General features: G+C 55.1%; 1 protein-coding gene across 3 annotated transcripts in view; it reads right to left on the bottom strand.

The window, feature by feature from the left end:
- The window catches only part of SPIB (Spi-B transcription factor), a 33,493-nt gene extending 11,007 nt beyond the window's left edge, over positions 1-22,486 (bottom strand). Inside the window, exons 1-18 of one of the 3 annotated variants that reach the window (XM_060085645.1) lie at positions 22,020-22,486; positions 21,000-21,027; positions 19,334-19,406; positions 18,835-19,046; positions 18,278-18,428; positions 12,176-12,265; positions 11,613-11,699; positions 11,264-11,463; positions 10,884-11,001; positions 10,018-10,066; positions 9,771-9,830; positions 7,424-7,617; positions 7,044-7,176; positions 4,972-5,096; positions 4,776-4,881; positions 2,867-3,039; positions 1,243-1,408; positions 59-165 (exon numbers count right to left, since the gene is read on the bottom strand). In XM_060085645.1, coding sequence (XP_059941628.1) covers positions 59-165; positions 1,243-1,408; positions 2,867-3,039; positions 4,776-4,881; positions 4,972-5,096; positions 7,044-7,176; positions 7,424-7,617; positions 9,771-9,830; positions 10,018-10,066; positions 10,884-11,001; positions 11,264-11,463; positions 11,613-11,699; positions 12,176-12,265; positions 18,278-18,428; positions 18,835-19,046; positions 19,334-19,406; positions 21,000-21,027; positions 22,020-22,042 — 2,095 coding nt within the window. In that variant the 5' untranslated portion in view covers positions 22,043-22,486. Of the gene's footprint in view, positions 1-58; positions 166-1,242; positions 1,409-2,866; positions 3,040-4,775; positions 4,882-4,971; positions 5,097-7,043; positions 7,177-7,423; positions 7,618-9,770; positions 9,831-10,017; positions 10,067-10,883; positions 11,002-11,263; positions 11,464-11,612; positions 11,700-12,175; positions 12,266-15,082; positions 17,057-18,277; positions 18,429-18,834; positions 19,047-19,333; positions 19,407-20,999; positions 21,028-22,019 lie in introns of those variants that run through there. The other 2 variants (XM_060085646.1, XM_060085647.1) reach the window with 2 other exon arrangements.
- Between the last annotated feature and the right edge of the window lie 215 nt (positions 22,487-22,701).

Below are 22,701 nucleotides of genomic sequence, written 5' to 3' on the forward strand. Positions count from 1 at the left end.
GGGGTCTGGGAGGGTGGATGCTATAGCACCCAGGGGGAGAACCGGGCGGTATCCTCACCCAGGAAGTTGAGTTTGGCCGAGAGGGACAGGGCATAGCCGTCGGGCACAAATGTGTAGTCTCCCTCATCCTCAGGGTGGACATCATCAATCGTCAACCTGTGGAACCTAAGGGGAGTCGGGGGGTGCAGGGCAAACGTCAGGCCAGGTCGCCCTGGGGACCACCACGGAGAAACGCGCGCCTCAGTGTGATCTCCGTGCTCAGTGCAGTGCTAGTGCCTGGACCCAAATCTCGCTCTGCCCCTTACTAGCTGTGTGACCTTGGGCAAGTCACTTAACCTCTCTGTGCCTCCATTTCTTCATCTATAAAATAGAGGTAATGTTCACAGTCTACAAGGGGGTTGTTGTAAGGCATTTAGAAGACTCCCTGGCACCTGGTAAGTGCCCTGTAGAGCATTAAGATTAGTTCTCAGCATTATTGCCACCGTCAGCAGGCAGGGGCCTTACACAGAACCCAGAAAAAGTCTATGTCTGCCAAGAGCTATTATCAGGAAATCCACAGAGGCATGATGTTCTGCTGGCATCACAGTGGTTCTCGGCATTCTGCGGATTACCAGGTGTTTATCTCAGGTGTCCACGTGCTACGCTTTGAATTCCAGCCCCGTTTCCCTAGCTAGATGGCCTCCCCGCCAAAATTGACTGCTTGCAAATATAGCCACAAGTTTCCCATCCTGTAGCCGTGATCCTTGCAAGGAGACCTTGCCGCCTGTGACCTCCTTTGCCCCATAGGATATAGTGGAAGTGACACTGGAACAGCGCCCAGCCCAGCCCTCAGAGGCCCTATTCGCTTCTGCTCTCTCTCGGGACACCTCTGTCGGCCATGTGAATATGCCAGGACCGGCCTCCTGGGGAATGAGACCTCCCACGGACCAGAGTGGAGGCAGCCCAGTTGACCCAGATGAGGGCCTGAGGGAGCCCAGGAAGATGGCCATCCGAGATCAGCCGGCCTCCACCCAACCCTGAGACTCACAATGAAATTAAACCCTTGTGTTTTATTGTTGTTGTTTGTTTTGTTTTTTTGCAGTCCTGCATGGTTTGTGGGATCTTAGTTCCCCGACCGGGGATTAAACCCAGGCCATGGCAGTGGGAACAGAGTCCTAGCCACTGGACCGCCAGGGAATTCCCTAAACCCTTGTTCTTTTAAACCACAAAGTCTGCAGACCACATCCGCAGTCCACTCCGTACCTCCCGATGTGGGTCATGGTGATCCGCTTGCTGGGCCGCACCTCGACCCCATTCTTGTACCACTTGCCCGTGACCTTCTCATCGGACACCTCACACTTGAACATGGCCTGTTCTGAGGCCTTCACCGTCACATCTGCGATGTCCTGCAGGACCTCCAGCTGTTTCTCTGGATGGGGAGGGAAGGAGATGGGGCCATCAAACTGAGGTCAGTCCACAAAGATTGGTGAATACCCATTATGGGCCAAGCAGTGTCCCAGGTTCTGGGATTCTGGCCGTGAAACAACCCAGAAACAATCTGTGGGCCTTGTGAGCTCACGGTCTAGTGGGGAGACAGACAGTGAATGGGAAACACATAAACCAATAACTAGAGGGAACGATGAGGCCTGAGGGATGGCAGGGAGGCCGCAGAAGGCTCCCAGGTAGAGGGCACAGCATGTGCAAAGGCCCTGCAGAGGAAAGCAGGCTTGTTGGTTTGGGAAACAGCCAGCAGGCTGGTGCGGAGTGAGCAAGACAGACGTGGGAGATGGCATAGGCAGGACACATCCCATGGGCCATGGAGAGCACTTTGCATTGACTCTGAGTGAGGTGGAAACTGCTGGAGGGTGTTGGGAACATGGCTGCGATCTGACTTACATTTTTTTAATTTTAATTTTTTAAATAAAACAATGCACTTGTATGGCTTAAAAATAAAATGATAAGAGGATGTAGATATAGAGCGGGAAATCTCTCACCCACCCACTTCCAATAGTACCGGTCTCGATCCCTTCTCCAAAGACACTATAGCCAGTTCATAGCCAGAAAAGCAAAGATGTACATACAGTTCATTCCCTTCTTTCTTTTTCTTCTTTCTTTCTTCCCTCTTCTTTCCTTCTTTCCTTCCTTCCTCCCTCCCTCTTTCCCTTGCTTCCTCTCTTTCCCCTCCATACAAATAGTGGCATATTTGCTTCTTCACCTAACAATATATCTTGGAAACCCTTCCAAGTCACTAACTAAAAATTGTCCTTTGTTTTGGCTACAGAGGGAACTACCATAATTTATCTGGCCTATCGATGACTTGGGCTTTTTTTTTTTTTTTTACTTTTTATATTGAAAATATTACAGACTCATAGGAGTTTGTAAAAATAGCACATAGAAAAAAAGGGGGGGAAAATAGCACATAGAGTCCCATGTACCCTTCATCCAGCTCCCCCCAGTGGTGACATCTCTCGTAACTGTAGTCCACTATCCAAACCAGGAAACTGACATGGGTTCAGTCCTGTGCACTAGACCACAGAATGTGTTCAGTTTTCACCACCTGACATTTTACAAGGATCACCCTGGCTGGAGTCGGGGTTGAGGCACAAATGTAGAAACAGAGAGAGCAGTGAGGAGACTATTGCAACAGTCCAGGGTATGAGGGGGATGGAGACCTGGGCCAGGTGAGGGCAATGGAGGTGGAGAGAAGTGGTGAGATTCAGGATATCCTTTGAAGGTGGAGCCACCAGGATTTGCTGGTGAATCAAATGTAGGGTATGAGGCAAAGAAGGAGTCAGGGACAGCTCCAAGATTTGGGGCTTGGGCAACTTCGAGTGGCGTGTTGAAGCATGCGCAGTGCGGCTCCCTGCCCCACCGGGAGGCCCCCTACCTTCCACGATGAGCTCCGCCTCACACTGGCCGCCGTTGGTCATGACCTGGTAGTGACCACTATCCTCCAGGGTCACTTCCGAGTAGATGAGGATGTGACGCTTCCCATCCTTCTTGAAGCGGTACATGGCCTTGAAGGAATCCTCCCGCGTCAGTTCCACGCCATCTTTCATCCTGGGTGGAGGGGACAGGAAGTGGGGAAGTGAGGGGCCCGCTTAGGCCGGAGTCTGGATGTCAGAGGTGAGTGAGGGGCCAGACAGACAGTCCTGAGCAGGAATCAGGGGTCAGAAGGGAGATCACGAAAAGGAGGAAAGACAAAGGTTGACAGAGGTGTCTAGAATGGATGGATCACAGGTGGGGGCTGGGGAGAAAAAGAGGAAGAAGAGGTCACAGGCCACAGGTCTCAGTTGGAGGTCAGGAGACACAAAAAAGGGTCAGGGGGAGAGGTCAGAACATGGAGGAAGTTCAGGGTCACAGAGAGATGTCAAATATTGTGGCCTCAGTAAATGGTGCTTCCCTGCTTGGGCCAGTCTTCCCACTTCCCACTTCACTTCTACCTCCTCATCATCCGAACCTCATTTCAATCATCACCTCCTCCAGGAAGCTTTCCCTGACCTCCTGAGTCCTTTTCTCCTATTAAAAAGTGGTTATAGGGCTTCCCTGGTGGCGCAGTGGTTGAGAGTCCGCCTGCCGATGCAGGGGACACGGGTTCGTGCCCCGGTCTGGGAAGATCCCACATGCCGCAGAGTGGCTGGGCCCGTGAGCCATGGCCGCTGAGCCTGCGCGTCTGGAGCCTGTGCTCCGCAACGGGAGAGGCCACAACAGTGAGAGGCCCGCGTACCGCAAAAAAAAAAAAAAAAAGTGGTTATAGCATCAGTTATTGCTCCTCTGCAATATCAATATTTGTCAAAATAGAACTTTGATATTTATTTGTGTGATGACTTTACTAATGCCTGTTTCTGTCTCCAACACACACACACACACACACACACACTCCACCCCAGCAGTTTGCCAGATCATAAACTCCTTGTGGAGTTTATGGGCAGGTGCCATGTTAATATATATTCTCTCCATTTTCTCTCCAATACATAGAAGAGTGCCACCACACAACAGGTGCTCAATAAATACTTGCTGGATGGGGGAATAGATGTAAGAATGGACGAATGGATGGGTAGATGGGTGAGTGGGTGGACGGGTGGGGTGGATAGATGGATGAATCAATGGGATGGATGGGGAGATGATGGATGGATGGATGGGGGACCGGGGAGATGGATGGATGGATACATGAATGAATAGTCAAAGGATGGATAATTGGTTGAATGGGTGAATAAATAACTTAAAGGATCAGAAATAGCAGGGATCAGGAAAAAGACCTGGAAGAGGATGGGATGGGGAGAGGTCAGAAGTTTCAGAAAGAGGTCATGGGTGAAGATCAGGATTTATAGAGAAAGGCTGAGGTCTCCTGGAAACTACCGGTTAAAGGTCTGAAATCTTCAAGAGAGGTCCTGGGGCTTCCCTGGTGGCTCAGTGGTTAAGAATCCGCCTGCCAATGCAGGTGACATGGGCTCGAGCCCTGGTTCTGGAAGATCCCACATGCCACGGAGCAACTAAGCCTGTGCACTACAACTACTGAGCCTGTACCCCACAACTACTGAAGCCCGCGGGCCTAGAGCCCATGCTCCATGACAAGAGAAGCCAGGGCAGTGAGAAGTCTGTGCACTGCAAGGAAGAGTAGCCCCTGCTCGCCTCAACTAAAGAAAGCCCGCATGCAGCAATGAAGACCCAATGCAGCCAAAAATAAATTAATAAAATTAAATTTTTTTTCAAAAAGAGAGAGGTCCTAAAGATCAAGGCTGAGCCAAAGATGCTGTGGGCATCTGTATGGAGATCAGGGGTCAAGAGTCACTTACCACATGACTTGGGCACCCTCTTCTGACACCTCCACTGCCATTTCTACCCGGTCGCCCACAAACACCTGCTGGTCCTCGAGGGGTGTGACAATCAAGACTGGGGGTTCTGTGGGGCATGGGGCGACAGGAGGTCAGTAGTTTCAGGATCCCCTCCAGAGCCCCACTCTCCAAGCTCACGCCCAAATCCCGGCCTCACCTCTGACGAAGACCTCAGTGAAACACTTCTCATCTTTGACGACGACCTCATAAGCAGCATCGTCCGCCAGTGTACACTTGTTGATGGTGAGAATTCGCTTCTTACCAACATTCTCAAACACGTGCCTGATGCAAAAGTCTCAGCTCAAGCCAGGGCATGGAGGAGATTCTGCATCCACCCATCTATCCTCAGGCCAAGCCACTCCCTCTCAGAGCCAAATTGTGTGGGAGGAGATCGATGGTCCAATTTCTAGTATTTACGTAACCACAGCAGAAATACTAACCGTCCACCCATATCCGTCTTCTTCCATTTAGCAGTGACACACAACGACCCACCTAGACAACTACATTTCCCAGCCTCCTTTGCGGCTGGGCGGGCCGCACCACTGAGCTTGGACCAACGGAATGTGAATGGATGTGATGGCATAACTGCTAGGTCATCTCTAATTTTGCGGTGCTTGTTCTAGACTTCTCTCCTTCCAGCTTCCTGTCTGATAGACACAGATGTGCCCATGACCCGCTTCAATCATGCAGATGAGGACAACACCACAAGAAATGGTGTAGCCAAAAAATATGGAACCTGCGTCTAGCTCAAACCCCCAGAAATATATTTCTCTCTAAATTCATATGTTCTGGGGACTCTTTGTTACAGCAACTTAACCTGTATCTTTTTTTTTTTTTTTTTTTTTTTGTGGTATGAGCCATGGCCGCTGAGCCTGCACGTCCGGAGCCTGTGCTCCACAGTGGGAGAGGCCACAGCAGTGAGAGGCCCACGTACCGCAAAAAAAAAAAAAAAAAAAAAAAAAAATAGAACCCATCCATAATTGTATCACTAAGAGATAACAGCTACAAATATTTTGGCCTCTCTCTTTCCAATCTTTTAATATCTAATCTATATGTAGATTAACATTTTGTGAAGCAGAGATGAGCACTATGCTTCTGCATATAACACTAATCTTGAACAGCTTCCCATGTTAGTATAAATTTTAGAATATCTTTTTTAGTGACTGCACAGCACCTTAACATGGAATTTTATGTTTTGGTTATTTGACTTTTTGCTACAGCAGCAAATGCTCCAGTGAACATTCTTGCAGCTAAATATGCATAACCATGATCATGCCCTTATGATAAATACCTAGACTTGCACAATCTAAAGGTTTTGGGGGGACTTTCCTGGTGGTCCAGCGGGTAAGACTCTGCTCTCCCAATGCAGGGGGCCTGGGTTCGATCCCTGGTTGGGGAACTAGATCCCGCATGCCACAACTAAGACGTGGCACAGCCAAATAAAGAAATATTTTAAAAATAAATAAAGGCTTTTGAATACACTGCCCTTTTAGAGATTTGCCAATTTACATTCCCACCAATAACCTGTGGACCTATTTCCCTATGTCTTCTCCAGCACTAGGTTTTATCCTTTTTTGGGGGGAGCGCTGCACCCCGGCATGAGGCATACGGGGATCTCAGTTCCCCAACCAGGGATTGAACCCGCACCCCCTGCAGTGGATGCGCTGCGTCTTAACCACTGGACTGACAGGGGAGTCCAGATTTTGTCATTTTGTAAAGTTTTTGCCCATTTGGAGAGCAGAAAGACCGTTGGTGGGGTTTTTTGTTTGTTTGTTAATATTTATTTTATTTATTTATTTGGCTGCACCGGGTCTTAGCTGTGGCATGCGGGATTTTTAGTTGCAGCATGTGGGATCTTTAGTTGTGGCACGCGGGATCTTAGTTCCCTGACCGGGGATCAAACTCGGGCCTCCTGCATGGGGAGTGCAGAGTCTTAACCACTGGGCCACCAGGGAAGTCCCAAGGCCGTTGTTTTGACTTGTGTTATTATTATTGGTGGTGGTGGTTGTGTTTGCAAGGTTGAATATGTACTTAGTGAATTAGCTACTTGGGTTTCTTCTAACTGAATACCTGTTCTTCACCGCCTTTGTCTATTTTTCTACCGAGGGATTTGCACTTTTCATATGGATGAGGGAGTGCCCTTTCTGGGTTAAGAGTGGCCAGCCTTATGTCTGGACTCTCCCTCTGGGACATGGACACCCCCACCCTGGGGACTGCCCCCTCATATACTTGCTACTTGGTTTGATTTCCTCGCCGTTCTTGAACCACTTGAGGGGAAGGTCTGGGTTGCTAATCTCTACCACCAACTTGATCTTGTTGCCTTTGTCCACTTGGTAGGCTGGATCCAGCTTCTTCGTGAAGGCTGGAGATTGAAGGATGCAAGAGGGACGGAGCTGAGAGGTTCTCACTGTCCTGAGCTGTCAAGTCTCCCTCCCCAGACCACCAAGGTCAGAGAGCCTCCTGTGAACTTGGAGGCCCCTGAGAACTGGCATCTCTATTACTCCTCAGATTAGGACCTCCAAAAGGTAAGTCCAGGGTCCAAACATCAGATACCTACGGTACTGGAGTCCCTATGGGCAGGGCCCATCTCCCCTCAGACCAGCACTGACCTGCACTCTTCTTGACCTCGACCTTGGTCTTCTTGAGCCGCTTCAGCATGCCCCGGAGGTCAGTGATGCCATACTGGAAGGCAATCCTCTCATACTCGCTCTTCTTTGCCCCTTTCAGGAGCTCCCAAATCTCAGGCGGGATGCCGAGATCATCGTCATCTTTCTTCTTTTTCTTCTCCTCCTCAGCCCCCTGCCTGAAGGTGGAGAGAACAGGCCGGGGCCACCAGGGAGTGAGGAGGTGAGGGTCTCCCTCTGCCTTCTCCACTCACTTGCTGTGTCACTTTCTCTCTCTGGGTCTGTTATTCCTTATCCTGTCCCACCTGGACCATTGCCCCAGCCTCCTCCCTGGCCTCCTGACCTCATCTCATCTCCTCCCCTCCAGTCGGTTCCCCACTTGACCCCAGAGGGCTATTTCTGAACCCCACATCAGATGCCATCCCTTCCCTGCTCAGAACTCCTCCATAGCTCCCCACTGCCCTCAGGAGGAAACCCCAGCAACTCAGCCTCGAAATCACAACCTCAACCTCTGTCCCATCGCACCCCCACAACTATCCAAACCACACTACTTGCCTTTTCCTGAGCACTCTGGGCTCGCTCCTGCATCCCAGCCTTTGCACAGCATCTTTCCCTGCCTGGATGACCTATCTCCACCTGCTCTTCAATCCTACAAATGCTAGTACCGAAGTTCCCTCCTCCATGAGGCACCCCCTGTCCTGCCAGCATATCAGTTGCCCTCACTCTGAGCTCTCACAAGGCCCTCGTGGGACCTTCTCTCTGACCACACTAAACAGTCTTGGTCTGTGTCTGTGTCTGCTGGATCAGACCCATCTTCCCAAGGCAATGAGCGACTCAGTGTCAGGGAACCAGTCAAACTTCTCCCTGTCCCCTGATCAGGGCCTGGTAGACGGGAGGCCTCAGAAGATGTATGATGAGTGAGAGAGAGTGAGTCTCTGGAAAGAAGGAAGGAAGGGAAGGGAACAAAAGAAGGATAGATGAGTGGGTGAATTTGGGGGACATATGAATATCTGGATTGATGTACAGAGCATTAGGTGGGGAACTGGTAAATGGGTGGAGGGGTCCATGGATGGCTAAGTTGATGGATGAATGGGTCAATGGATGGGTAGGTTGGTAGGGGATGGGTGGCATTAAGATAGGTGGATGGGTTGATGGAGGATGGCTGGGTAAGTGGGTGGATTGATGAGTTGGTGGCAGGTGGTTGGGTGAGCAGTTGGGTGAATATGTTGATGGAAGATGCCTGGGAAGATGGTTGGCTGGGTAAAGACAAACAGATGAATCTATTAGTAAATGGAGTTGTTGGGGATTTGGTTATGGGGATAGTTGAGTGAGTAGAAGGATGGATCCGTGGACCAGCAGATAATGAATAACTGAGTGACTGGACAAGCATCATGTAGAGTAATATGAAATTGCCAATATTCAATCATTTTTTACCTACAGAATAGCAATTTCATATAGATGAGTCTAACAGAGAGCTATCTGGGAGGATGGGTGTGCCGGTGAAGAGACGAACAGTTGACAGAGGAATGCCTGGCTAGATGGGTAGGTGGATGAGTAGATGGGTGGGATGTTGGACTCAGTTGAAAGAGAGATGCAGGTGCAGATGGATACACAGGTGGGAAGGTGGATGCATGGTAGACAGATGGCTGGTGGAAAGGTGGATAGATGGGTGCCTCAATAGATGGGGAAGTGGATGATGCAGTAGGTGGGTGAAGGATGAATGAATGGGTTAATGAATGGGTGGCTGAGTGTAATGGCCGATGCATGGATGGACAAGTGGGAAGAGGGGGGTAGATGAATGGATATGTGGGCAGATGGATGGGCGGTGGGCAGGTAGGTGGATGGGTAGATTCGTAGATGGATAAATAGGTAGCTGGTTGCCTGAATAGATGAGTGGGCAGACTGATGAGTGGGTGGGTTGATTAGTAGATGGATAAATAGTAGCTGGTTGGATGGATGGATGAGTTGACTGCCTGGTGGGTGGGTGAATGGACAAGTGGATGGTTGGTTGGGTGAACAGGTGGATGAGTAGGTGAATTGGAGCCCGAGTGGACAGGAAGGTGGATGTGAGGATGATGGGTTAAAGGGTGGGTAGGTAGGAGAATTGATGGGCAGATTGTGGGTTGGGTGGGGCTGTGGGTAGGGGTGTGGGTGACTGGGTGGATGGGTGAATGGACAGGTGGCTGGGTGGGCAAGGAATGGGTAGATGGAGGGGAGGGAGAGTCCCAGGATGGCAGTGGGGAAGCAACGGGGAGCAGGGGGGCCTCACCCACCATCTTTCTCCTCCTTGAGCCCCCATCTCCCCTTTCTGTGCCAGGCGGGGTGGACTCACCTCTTCTGCAACAGGCTGCTGAAATCCAGCTCACCTTTGCCTTCCGGCATCTTTTCACCCCTGTGGCCATTGAGAGGGAGTGTGAACCCCATGGAGGTCCTGACCCTCAGACTCACCCTGGGTCCCCACTCCTTGCCCTCCCTGATCCTCCCCTTCTCCCACAGCTGCCCCTCCCAAAGGACACCCTCCCATGGTCCTTGGCACCAGGACGTACTCCTGCCCCTCCCCAGGGTCCAGGGTCACTTACGAACACTTGAAGCTTTCTAGACTGTGCCCAGCGGAGTCCTGATTGGGCGCTGGGGAGAGGCAATGGGCGAAGGGAAGGTGAGCTTGGAGGCAAGGCCTGACCTAAGACCAAGAGCGCCCACCCCGGGCCTGCACAACCTCCCCCAGACCCCTTTTCCTCCATCTCGGGCCAGCACACCCTCTCACTTGGGCCTGGACACCCTCTGCTTGTAGACGCATTTCCCTGGCTGCCTTGCACCACCCTCTCTCAGCGGCCTATATCCCCCTCACACCTGGGCTGGCTGGCCCTTCTCCCCGGGGCTGGGCAACCTCATTCCCTGTGCCCTCCATGTTTAAGTCCCCACACATCCTGGGCTGCAGATGCCCCCAAACCTGTACACCCTCAGAGCTCCATACACATACTCCCAAATCCGTGTAGCCTCCCGTCAATCCTGTATACCCTCACCCTAAACCTGTCCACACTTAGACTCCCCTGAAATAAACAGTACATAATAAAATGGAAATTCTACTTTAAAAAACAAAAAACAAAAAAAACCTGGAAACCCTCACTTCCCGAGCCCTTACTGCCACTTTCTCAAGCTTGTACACTGTGACCCTGGAATCTACATAACTCACCTCCTAAGCTCCACGTGAACACCCCCAAACCCTGAACCTTTTCACCCCCAAATCTACACCTCCTCACCGTCTAAGCCAGTAGATTGTCTCCCCTATTTTGAACAACCTGACCCCTGCCTCTGTGCTCCATCTTCCGAAAACCTGTGCCCGCCTTATCCCCACATCAGTATACTCTCCCCACACCTGGCTGACAGATCCATTCCCCCAACCAGACCCAAGACCCCTGGCCCCCACCCCCGCCAGCCAGCGTACCCTCCACATCAATTTTGAAGGCACAGCTGTCGCAGATGTCCTTGGCTTTGACCTCGAGGCGGTAATCCCCGCGGTCACCCAGTACCACCTTCCCGATGTGCAGCTCCAAGGTGTATATCTGGGGGCCAGGCCAGGGGTATGGGTGCACATGACTGACCCCCAGTGCCACCCCACCTCCCCCAGAGCCCACCTCACAACTCTGAGTGCCCCCAGGAAGGGCCAGCTGTCTCTTCCATGCCTGGACAATCTTGATCTCTGGGGGCCTGCGTCCCTGACCCTGAGAGCTCTCTGGGCACGCACACGCCGTGCCCAAGTGCACCCTGCCCTGGCCCAAACATTCTTCCCTCCTGCCCGGCACAACCTCTACCAAGGAGCTCCACACGATCTCCAGCCCTGGCCCACAAGCCCTCGAGTCCCCACAGGGTCCTCACATTGCTGGCAGAGTCGTGGGACTCCTTGGAGGAGAATCGGGTCCCACTCTTGCAGTCCAGCTCCAGCCACTTCCCCTTGAACCACTTGATGGTTGGTTTGCCCGGCAGCTCTTTCCCGCTCAACTTGGCCAAGATCACAGCATTCTTTCCTGGGTGGGGGTGGAGGGGTGGGAGGGAATGGCCAGGCAGGAGTCATAAGACTCTACGGAGAGGACTGGGAAGCCAGGAGACCCCAGCCCCGCCTCCCTCAGACCCAGGAGCCCAGCCCCCACTCGATCCTCCCCGAGGCACCCCTCACCAGTCTCCACCGACACAGAGTCTGGCTTCTTCAGGAAAACACCGGTGGGCTCCTCAATGGTGGGAGACTGGTCCTCAGGTGGGGCTTCTGCTCAGGAGACAGGATTAGGGGGTCTAAGGCCGGCCAGGGAGGGGATGGCAGGCCACTTTGGGGGCGGGGTTGAGAGTGAATGAGGGACCCTCTGCTCAGCAGTCAAAGACCTTGGGGCCCAGTGGCTTCTCCTGACCTGGGAGAGATCACGCATCATCCAGGTAGCTGCGTGACCAGGTTCCCCGCCCCTTTGGGCCTCAGTTTCCCCATCTGTGAACCGGATGGTCTTAAATGGGGCTTTGGGGTAGAAGAGGATAGGCTGGGGCGTTCATAGCTGGGCAGGACTCGGTGATGAATGAGCCAGTTGCTGGGGGCTTGAAGGCCAGGCTGAGGGGCTAGGCTCTGTCCTGGAGGCACTGGGGAGCCAGGGAGGGCTGTGAGCAGGGGAGGGCTGTCAGCACTGGAGCTGTGGGGAGGGGAGGCCGGGGGATAAGGTGCCAGCTTCTGCCTGGCCCTCTGGAACACCATCTCACCTTTGGGGGGCTCTGCAAGAACCTCTGGAGGCGGGGCTTCCTTGGGAGCCGGTCTGGTGGCATCTTTGTCTGCGGGGGCCTCTTTGGCCGCTGTGAGGCAGGAGATATTCACAGTTGAGCACGTGCTCAGTGTTCTCCTCTTCCAGAACCCAGGAGTGCAGGTCCCTGGGCCCCTCCTCCTTCAGAATCTGGAGTCCAGCAGTCCAGGTGTAAATTTATCTCTAATCCCAGAGTCTGTGAGATCCGGTTTCTCCTTGCCCCAGGCAGGTCATGCCCCATCCACCCAGGCCACCAGGCTCTGACCTTTTAGGTCTTGGCGGTATAATTAGCTCTTCCCCTGGGCTGGAAACTGGATACTCGCGCTGACCACAGCATCTTTCACCTGCCCTGCCTGCTGGCGCCTGGCCCGCTGGGGCCCCAGCTGCAGTGAGGGGCTGGACCACCATCCCTCAGCCTGGTTGGTCTGGTGCCAGCGGACTGGACACCCTGGGAGGAGGGGTCCTCCCTGGGGGCTTGTGTCTCCTCTGTTCACTGCCTCATAGAGAGAAAGCCCCATCCCCATATAAAGAAATGCCTCCAGTCCCATTCAAAGGGCCCCAAAACTGCACATAAAGAAAGGCTCTCCAGCCTCTATATGGAGAATGTCCCCTAATTCCTACACGGGGAAGCCCCAATTCCCATTGAAATGAGGTCCCCTCAACCTTGTACAGAGAAGTCTCTCCTCACCACACAGAGAGGAACCTCTAGTATCTAGGCACACGAGGACCTCATTCCCCTGCAGCGAAAGACCCCAATCCTCAGAGAAGTGACCCTGGTCCCTTCCCAGAAGACCCCATCCCCAAATGTAGAGGACCCCAAACGCCCTGCAAGGACTCCGCACTCTACAACCACAGGACTCCCATCCTCAACGAGAAAAATGGACACAAATTCATAATCAGAGAATCTCCATCTGCACCCAGAGATAAACCCCCAACTCCCTACATAGAAAGGAGCCCCTACCACCCCACAGGGAAGGGGACACCCCCTCCCACCTAACACAAGTATGGGACCCTCCTATCCCACACAAGGAAGGGATCTCCTCCCCACACGGAGAAGTCACCCCATTCTCCCAGCCCTACGGAAGGAGAAGCCCCCAATCCCCATTCAGAAAACAGAATCGCGTCTCCACATAGGGAGGGAGTCCCCAAATCCACCTGTTTTTTTCTCAGGCATGTCGGCGGACCTGCTCCCTCTCCTCTGAACGCAGCTGTGTCCCGATGGGCCTTAGGGAGGACAGGGGGGCCCCCGGGGGAGCCCTTTAAGGAGTCCAGAGACTCCCAGGAGGCCCTGGGAGGCATCAGACGCGCCTCCCCACCCTCCCCTGCAGCCCCACATTCCGCCTGTGTGTTCGAAAGGGTGAGAAATAACAGCTGGACAAGGAGAGATGGCTGAATGCCAGGTCCCCAGGGAGGAGGGGCTGGGGTTCCGACACCTGGGTCCGAGGGAGGACGTGCCAGAGGCGGGGGACTCCCGGGTCTGAGGGAAGGGGGCCTGGGGACCTGGACTCCTGGGTCCAGGTGCAGAAGGGACCTGGAATCCAGATTTTTGGGTCCCAGAGAAAGAAGGATGAGGGCCTGGACTCTTGGGTCCTAGGCGGAGGGACAGTAAAGGACTGGAGTCTGAAGTGGGTGAGGGCTCTGAGCCAGAACTCCGGCATGGGGGTTGAGGATGGTGCGGAAGACAGGGTCTAGAAAGCCATTCTTAGTATCTGCAAGTCAGGAGTTTTCGGGAAACCAGAGCCGGGAGGGAGGGTCCGGTTTCCCAGGATAGGCAGGATGGCCGCGGGGGAGGCAGGGGGAGGTTTCTGTGCCCGCAGGGAGGGCACTGAGGGTCGGGGACTCCGGAGTCCCACCCCCGGGCGTGGGCATACATGATAGCTTGGGGCCCCGGCCACCTGGGACCCCGGATTGGCCGCGGCCCCTCGTGGGACCGCGCCCTGCGGGCTCCCCGCGATGGTTCCCGGAGCGGGCGCGGCGGGCACCGGAGGCGGGGGAGGGGGCGGGTGCCCCAGTTGGGGTGGGTGGGGAGACCGGGAAGGCCCTGGAGGGCTGCCCAGACATTGGCGCCCTTCCCGGCAGGGGTGCCTGTGGCTTTCCGAATGGGGGTAGTGGTGGCCGGACGCCGGGTGGGGGGAGGTGAAGGAGATGAGGGGATCGCGGGAGGAGAGGGTCTCCAGGATACCAGGTGTTTCGGAGAGGAGGGCGAGGTGGGTGTGGCTTGGAGTTAAGGCGGAGGGCGGGCGGGGAAGTAACGCCGGGTGGAGGACCCGGTGTTATTGAAGACAAGTCCCTCACCGTTTTCTTCCTGCCCATCGCCACCCCGCCCGCCAACACACACACACCATTCTTTTCCAAAACCCCCTAAGAGCCGGAAAATTCCCCGCCTCCACGGAGCGCGGAGCCAACCCGAAGGCAGTCCCCCTTGTGACGTCATAGGTTGCCGGGCAGACTGCTGCGCGGCTCCTGCGGGCCCAGCAGGTTGGTGGAGAGCCTGGAGAGCCGGGAGCCTCGCTCGCTACCGGCGGGCTGTATCCAGCGAGAGGGGGACAGAGATCCGGAGGAGGGCAGAAATTCAGAAAGGGGGGATAAGACCCAGACGGAAAGGGAATCAGGAAGAGGGTGGGGAAGAACTCCAATCGTCAAGAAGAGACGGCGACAAAAACTGAATCGAACCACCAGTGCCTGCATCCCAAGCCCTGACCGCGGCCTTCAAGGCTCGGCCTGGTTTGGCTCTAACTGCCTCTTGCATCTCCTCTCTTATCTCCCCCCTCGCCGTCCCAGTGTCTCTGAAGGCCAGCAGGCCCGGGTGGATGGGCAGCATTGCGGTCCCTGACAAAGGGTCCTAGAAGGTCTGTCTACCTTGATTTATTTTATTTTATTCCAAACTTGGGGTGATGATAGTTTTCGTAAAAGGTACCTCATTTGCAAGAGGAGGCCCTCCCAAAAGACATTTTGTCCCTGGCACCGCCCCAGGGAGGGGGGTGTGTTGTCCTCTTGAGGGCAGGTCCCAGCCTGGGCTCTGATACCAGCCGCTGTGTGCCCCCCTCAAGACCTCTTCCCTCTCTGGGTCCTTGATGCTCCTTCTTTGTCTTCCTTCTGGCTACCAGTGGGTGGATGGGTGGATTTCAGGAGATGTATCAAAGGCTTGACAGGGCTGCAAGGGACTTCCGAGATCTTCCTCCTCCTCCTCTCCTCTTTCACACAAGGGCCAAACTGGCCCAGAAGCAGCAAGTCTTTCACCCTAGATCCCCCAGCCACCCAGGCTCAAGGACTTGGGACTCTGGCTTCTTAGCCCACAGCTTCTGACCCACCCCCCCGAGGGTTCCAATCAGAGCTCCCACAGTTCATTCGGGCTTCTGCTCAGGCTGGATTCACAAGAGAATGGTTGGGGCGAACGGACAACTGAGAGAAGCCACCGGGGTATGACAGCCAGGGGTGATGGGGACTTGAGCAGATTGGAAAACAGATTCCCCATTAGAAGCGGCCACCACCCTGCTCCAGCCTCTCCACACCGAAAAGCTGGCCCACTGTTGCTGGACTGTGCAAAGTCTCTGGTTAGAACTGACATGAGGAGGGCTGCCACGGTCACCCAGAAATCAGTTGAGTGGCCAGAATTGATCCCCAGCATGGCCTTAGGGACGCCATTACAGGAGGTGGAGGGTCCCCAGGAGAACTCGGAGCTGTTGGTGGGGTCCCCAAAAGGGCATACCAGATGAGGATCCCAGAAGGGCCTCAGATGTGATTGGAGGATTCCAGACAAACAAGGGCATCGCAGAGGTGGCCCGGATACAACAAGGTTCACTGAGGTCCGCCCTCCAGGCCTGACAAGGGTGTTTTCAGACATGACAAAAGGATCCCAGAGGCACCGTAAATGTGATCGGAGAGTTCCAGACATAAACAAGTGATAGCAGGGTGGTTCCAGAGAATTAGGGGATCTCAAAGATGACAAAGGGATTTGGGGGGACAGACAGCATGAGAGTCACAGATGAGCACAGAGACATGTATGCAAAGGGTTCCCAGAGGGACCCAGACATAACTAGGAGATCTCAGATGGGACAGGAGGGACTCAAACATGAGAAGGGGATCCCAGAAAGACCCTGGACAGGGCTTAGGGTTGCTGGCAGAGTCCCCCTCTTGGTGTGACGATCTGTAGGCTCACCCTCCCCTAGATGAGACTGAGAGATCGCAGACACACAAGGGATCTCAGACATCACAAGGGGATCCCAGGGAAGCTCTTGGGATTCTGGAAGCACTGCCCTGCCCCGCCCCTCCACACGGACACATAAGTATAGTCGTCTCTGGGTCCTTCAACCCAAGACATGAAGATCTTGGGGCCCCTGGACATGACAAGGGAATCCCAAAGAGGCCCCAGACATGACTGGGGGGGATCCCAGTGGGACCCTGGACAGGGCTTAAGGATTGTGGCAGCGCCCCGCCCCCGCAGCCAGGGTGGGGGATCCGTGGGTCCTATGACCTAGGGTGTGGGGACGCCCACGTGACACAGGCGTGGAGCCCCTGAGAGCCCCCGAGAGGCCGCCCCGGGCTCAGGCCCGGCGGGCGGCGGGCAGCAGCGCACTATCAAACTGGTAGGTGAGCTTGCGCTTGACCTTGCGGATCTCGCCGGTCTTGGCGTAGTTGCGCAGGGCGCGCGCCAGCTTCTGGTAGGTCATGCGTTTGCGGTTGCCCTTCTGCTGGCCCCAGCGGCGCGCCAGGAGCTCCTTGTGCTTCGAGGAGAATTGGAAGACCCCGGCGCCCGGCTCCACCCACCACACGCACTCGCGCATGTCTCCGCGCGTCAGCAGCCCCAGCAGGAACTGGTACAGGCGCAGCTTCTTGCGGGCCCCTGCGGCGGGTGCGGGGCGCGTTAGCTGAAGCATCCTTCGGGCCCCGCCCCACCCCCTCCCCGCTTCACCCCGCCCCGGAACCGCCAAGCCTCTGTCTCCCCGTCAAGAGAATTGGGGCGACGAAGGTGGCTGCTCGGTACACCTGCCTGGCTCTGTCTGTGCCACACCCCCATCCGCGGCAAGTTGCTCCCCTTTCCTGAAGGTGTCACCCCAGAACCCCCATCTCCCATCCCTGCTTTATTTTTCAGGATGTGTGTGTGTCCTGTGTCTGCTTGGTGGCCAGCACATATCTGTTGAGCGCATGGATGAATCTGTGAAATGGTTGGCAATGCTCCTCAAAGGCTTATGACAGAGCTGACTTGTGGTGAAGAGATCTGAAGTGGGTTTGAATGTGGCCATTTCTCCAGCTCCGGGTCTCTCAGTGTGTCAGTTCCACAGGGACTGGGATCCTGGGAGAGGCCAAGGGGTCTGACTCCCGGGCTCCTTTAAGCAGCAAGGGCCCCACAGAGTTGGGGGGTTCATAGCAGGCATTGGATACAAGAACCCCACCTCTGTGTGACGTTGGGGTGGTGACTTAACCCCTCTGAGCTGGTGTTTCCTCAGCTATAAATGAGGCATGTGTGTGTGTTTTTACAAATCTTTCTGAAGCGCTTAGTACCAGGTGCTGCGCTAGGCACTGAACAATTATGAGCTCATTTAAGCTTCATCATAACCCCACGAGATAGGGATGATAATAACAATGCCCATTTTACAGATGGGAAACTGAGGCCCAGATAGGGAAGGTAACTAATAATTCCAACTTCCAGGGGTTGTGAGTAATGGAGGTCGGGCACAGGGGCAGAAGCAGGGTCTGAATAATAGATGGGAGTTGATATTGTGACGATTTCTTTCGCTATTGTGTCCATGATGACGGTGAAGATTTACTGAGTGCCAAACTCTGGGCCAAGCACCGCTATCTCATTGACACGTATGATCCCCCCCAATCCTCCCAACCACCAGCAATAGACACTATTACTGTCGTCCCCACTGTACAGATAGGAGACCAAGGCACAGAGAGGTAGAGACAGGTGCCCAAGGCAACACAGCCAGCAGATGGCAGATCTGGGAACTGCCCTCAGCGCTGGAGTATATATAGTAGTTGCTTGGGAAGACACGGTTCCTTTAACCTCCCACCCCCATCTCCAGTTGGAGTCCCTCCCACCCCACTTGCACCCACATACCTGCCTCAGATCCCCTCCCCTCGGGGCCAGCCATGAGGGCCTCATCCGACTCGCTGTCCGAGACCTCCAGGGTGGGACTGTCCAGCAGGAGGTCCTCTTCCTCTGACAGCACGGGGCTGGGGTATGGGGCGTACGCCAGGGGACCCAGGGTCTGTGGAAGGTCAGGGTTACCTGTCGTCCCAGGGGGAGGCCCCCCTTCTCTCACTCCCTCTGCTTTCGTCCCTTGGCTTCTTCCTGGGCCCTGGCCGTGGCCCTCCCCACTCTGCTCACAGCCTGCCCTCTGGCCTCGGTTCAGATCTCCATGGCGTGGCCAGGGGATGCCCGGGCCACCTCCACGAGAGCCTGCTCCACACAGATAATGGTCTTTGGTGCTGCCCCCGACCCACGTTTGTGCCTCCGTTGGCTCGATGGTGCAATGGAGTACTAATGCTGCTTAACCTTAGAGGGTCGTCAGAGGGATGAAGGGGTTCCTGTGTGCACAGGTTTTGACGTAGTGCCTGGCACCTAGGAAGCCTCAATCAAATGATGGGGATTTTCATGGTGACCCTGCCCCTCACCTGGCTTGTGAAGTCCTCCACGGGGTATGCTGGGAAGCCAGGCCCCGGGGCCTCCAGGCTGGGGGCCGGGTCCAGGTTCCCCATAGGGCTGTAGGTTGAGGGTCCGTAACAGAGCTGGACACCCTGGGTGTGGCTGAAGGTGGCCACAGCTGGGTCAAAGGTTTCATAAGAGGCGGCTGGGACAGCCGGACTGAGGCCGTAGCTCCATAGATCTGGGGGGAAGGGCGCTGAATCAGAAGCTGAGAGGTCTGGCCTCGGCCCCCTCCCCCTTGAAGCCCCTGCACTGGCACAGAGGGGCCACTGTGGGCTGTGCAAATCTCTGACCCCAGATTTGCATGGGCAAGCGGGTGAGTGGGAGAGGAAAGGGGAGGAGGTCCGGAGGCCTGGGCTAACCTTGTCCTGCTGTGCCAGGTGACAGCCTCCCCTGGGCCTCAGCTCTCCCATCTGTAAAATGGGCCCAAGGGGCAGGTGGGGAGGGTGCTGGGCCAGGGTCACTCACCAGGAGCCCCGTCTGAGTCGGGGTAGCTGGAGTGCTTGCAGCTGTCCAGGTCATAGAAGACTCCATCTGGGTACTGATAGGGGTTGGGAAAGAAAAGGGGTCAACCCAGGCTGCAGGGAGACCCCACCCCACCCTGGACCAGCAGGGAGACTATGACAGGCTGGGAGAGGGAGAGAAAGAGAGACACAGAGACTAGGCACCAGAGACAGGGGCAAAGAGAGGGACATCCAGAGATACAGAGTTGGGAGATAGATACAACACAGCAGAAACACAAAAAGGCCCAGACCCAGACGCACGCGCGCGCGCGCGCACACACACACACACACACACAGAATGAGAGACACAGGTAGGGACACATAGAAAGAGACCAGGGCCTCACAAAGGGACACAGCAGCCAGCTCCTACTAAGACTGTGGGCTCCCGGGAATCCCAGCACCTCGCCGATACACAGTTGTGACATTGTAGCAGCTGGGGAAGGTGTAATGACTTCCCTCAGTCTTGCCTGCCTGGGGGAGGGGGAGGGGCCTGAAGGGTGAGAGGCACAGACATGTTTTTAACAGAGGCAAAGAAGCTCTCCGTGCTTGTTTTATCCACCTCCATATCACTCCGATTCATCCCAAGAGTCATGTTGCTTTAGCAATTAAAGTCTAAAACTAGATATATGCCATCCTGATAAGCCAGTGATCTCACTGCAAGGTATTTACCCATGAGCACTGAAAACGTATGTCCGCGAAACAGCCTTGTTCAAGAATAATCAGCACAGCTTTAGTAACAGTCCCCAAACGGGAAACAGCCCAAGTGCCCAGAGACAGGAGAATGGACACAAACTGTGGTGCGTTCCTAGGACGGAGTACTATACAGCAAGAAAAAAGGACCAACGTCTGACACACACTTGATGTCGCGTGAGGAAACCAGACCCAAAAGGGGTCACCCTGTGTGATTCACTTTACATAAAGCTCAAAACCAAGCAAAACTAATCCGTGGTGGAAAATATCAGAGGGGTGTATTGATTGGGAAGGGACGTGAGGGAATCTTCCGGAGTGATGGTAATGTTCTATATCGTGGTCTGGTTCGTGGTTACATAGGTGTGTGCCAAAGTTAAAACCTCATTGAGCTGTACACAAGATGTGTCTCTTTCTTGACTTGTAAGGCAAACCTCATTTTTTTTTTTTTTAAAGCAAAACTCTTCAAGTTGGAGGAGGGTGGGATGTGCTGGCGAAGGGGCACCCACAGGGGGTTTCTTTCCAGCACACGAGTGGGGTTTTATTTCTTGGACTGAGCTGTGGGTCTATGGGGGTGGGGTATAGTATCCTGCGTGTCTGAAATAGTCCAGACTCAATTTTTGAAAATACGAAGTAAAGCAGAGAAGAGAAGGAATAAGTAGATTTACTAAATGTGGGATGGACGGAGGAAGGGACACAAAGTCAAAGACACAAAGACCCACCCCTCCCCATTCGAGGAAGTGGACCAGAGTCTGAGAGAAGGGAAGAGATGTTAGAAAAACTTCTGTGATGGAGTGGGTGGGAAGGGGGTCCTTGGAGATACCGAGGAAAAGTCAGAAAGACAAAGGGACAGGAAGGAGTGGAGGAGGAAACTGAGGCAGGGAGGTCGCGATGGGCCAGGTGTGTCCCCCCACCCCTCCCTGACCCCCAGGGCCCCAACTCACCAAACAGCTGAAGTGTGGCCCGTCAAGCCTGGAGGGGGAGAGACACAGGGGCATGTCAGGGGAGTCTTCAGCCTCCTGAGTCTCGAAGTGGTTGGGCAGATGCAGCTGTGACCACCACAGCTCCGTTCACTGCTGCGTGTCTCTGTGTGAGACCAGCCCCACCACACTCACCCCCACCAGGACAGGAAGTGGGGGGCGGGGGCCAGGCAAATGTTTCCCCCTCCCCCGGGATTTGCATAGACAGAGGCTGGGCGGGGGCAGGGAAAGTGAGGGAGAGAAAGTCCCGGGAGAGATGTGGGCGCCCGAGGGCGGGTGGGGGCGGGGAGGGGGCCTTGGTAAGCGAGTCGGTTAAATGGGTCCATCTTGGACCGGAGGAGAGAGATGGAGAGATGGACGTTGGGGTAGAGATGGGAGAACACAGAAGAGGCTCAGCAGAGGGGAGAGGAGAGGAGGGAAGGGAGAAAGGTGTGGAGAGACAATTCACATGGCATGGGATGTAGGAAGTATTTATTAAGCCCCACAGATAGATGGGGTGGGGGACAGACGGGGAGACAGAAGGAGAGATGAAACAAACTGGAGAGACAGAGAAAGAGACAGAGACAGAGAGGGAGCAAGAGGCAGAGAACAAAGACCCAGAAACAGAAAAGATGTGCTGAGAAGCACAGTGAGCAGACCCAGTGAGTGAGTCGGGGATGCAGTGAGACTCCGAAGGAGACGGGGACAGAGACACAGATGGAGGGCCACTTGGGAGAGGACAGCAGGGCAGAGAAGCAAGCATCCCAAGGAAAAGAGATCTTTGGGGTCCAGGGGAGACAAGGATGGGACGGAGGAAGGAATCGAGGTGGCAGAGGAAAGAGATCCAGGAAGGGTGAGAGACAGTGTGCACCTCCCTCCCCTCCCACCCACCTGCCCCCTGGGTGGAGCAGAGACCACCACCCCTTTGGCAGGCCCGGCAGAGGGGTCAAAGGTGAGGTGCAAGGCAGGGGTCCTGAGTACCAGTTTCGGGTGGCCCCCACTTACTGTGCAGCCTCTAGGGTGAGCATGGTGGTGCTGGGCTGGGCTTGCTGCTGCCTGCAGACACCACCCCTATTTATATCTTGGCCCAGCCCCCTGGGGGGGGCAGGGGTGCCGGCGGCTGTGAGCTCAGCCCTCCTCGAAAATCCCCTCAGGGAGGGAGTCAGGGGAGGGGGCTGGATTGCACAACCCCTTGGTCACGTGGCAGGGAGGGTGGGCCCAGGGTCTGTCTGGATTTGGGGATCCCCAGGGTTGGGATCCGGGGATTGACCCTAAGGAGTGGAGATGGGAGAGGAGACAGATTTGGGGGGACCCTGAAAAAGTAAAGGAGGGGTCAAGGGGTCCTGTGGTCAGTGGGGACGGGGGGGAGGCTCTGGACCCAGGAACCAGAGGGGAGTGGGTTGCTGGGCGGTGGGGGCATGCAGAGACCGCCGGCGGACGAGAGCACTGGGGGGTGTCAGAGGTGGGGGGGCCCGGGCTCTCAGAGTAGACATGGGTTGGGCTGGGGTCCCTGAGAAAAACCCAGGCCCAAAGCCGGTGGGGACCCCAAGGTGGAAACATTGTGGGTGTGTGACATGGGAGGGGGGTCCCCCTGGTCGTTCCGGGGAGTGGGAGCCTCCAAGCCAGGGGCTGCCCCAGGCCTGGAGGAAACAGGTCAGCACCTGGAGGGCGGGGCAGCCGGGCCAGA

Source organism: Mesoplodon densirostris, chromosome 19 (genome assembly GCF_025265405.1).
Source record: "Mesoplodon densirostris isolate mMesDen1 chromosome 19, mMesDen1 primary haplotype, whole genome shotgun sequence".
Classification (NCBI taxonomy): Eukaryota; Metazoa; Chordata; class Mammalia; order Artiodactyla; family Ziphiidae; genus Mesoplodon; species Mesoplodon densirostris.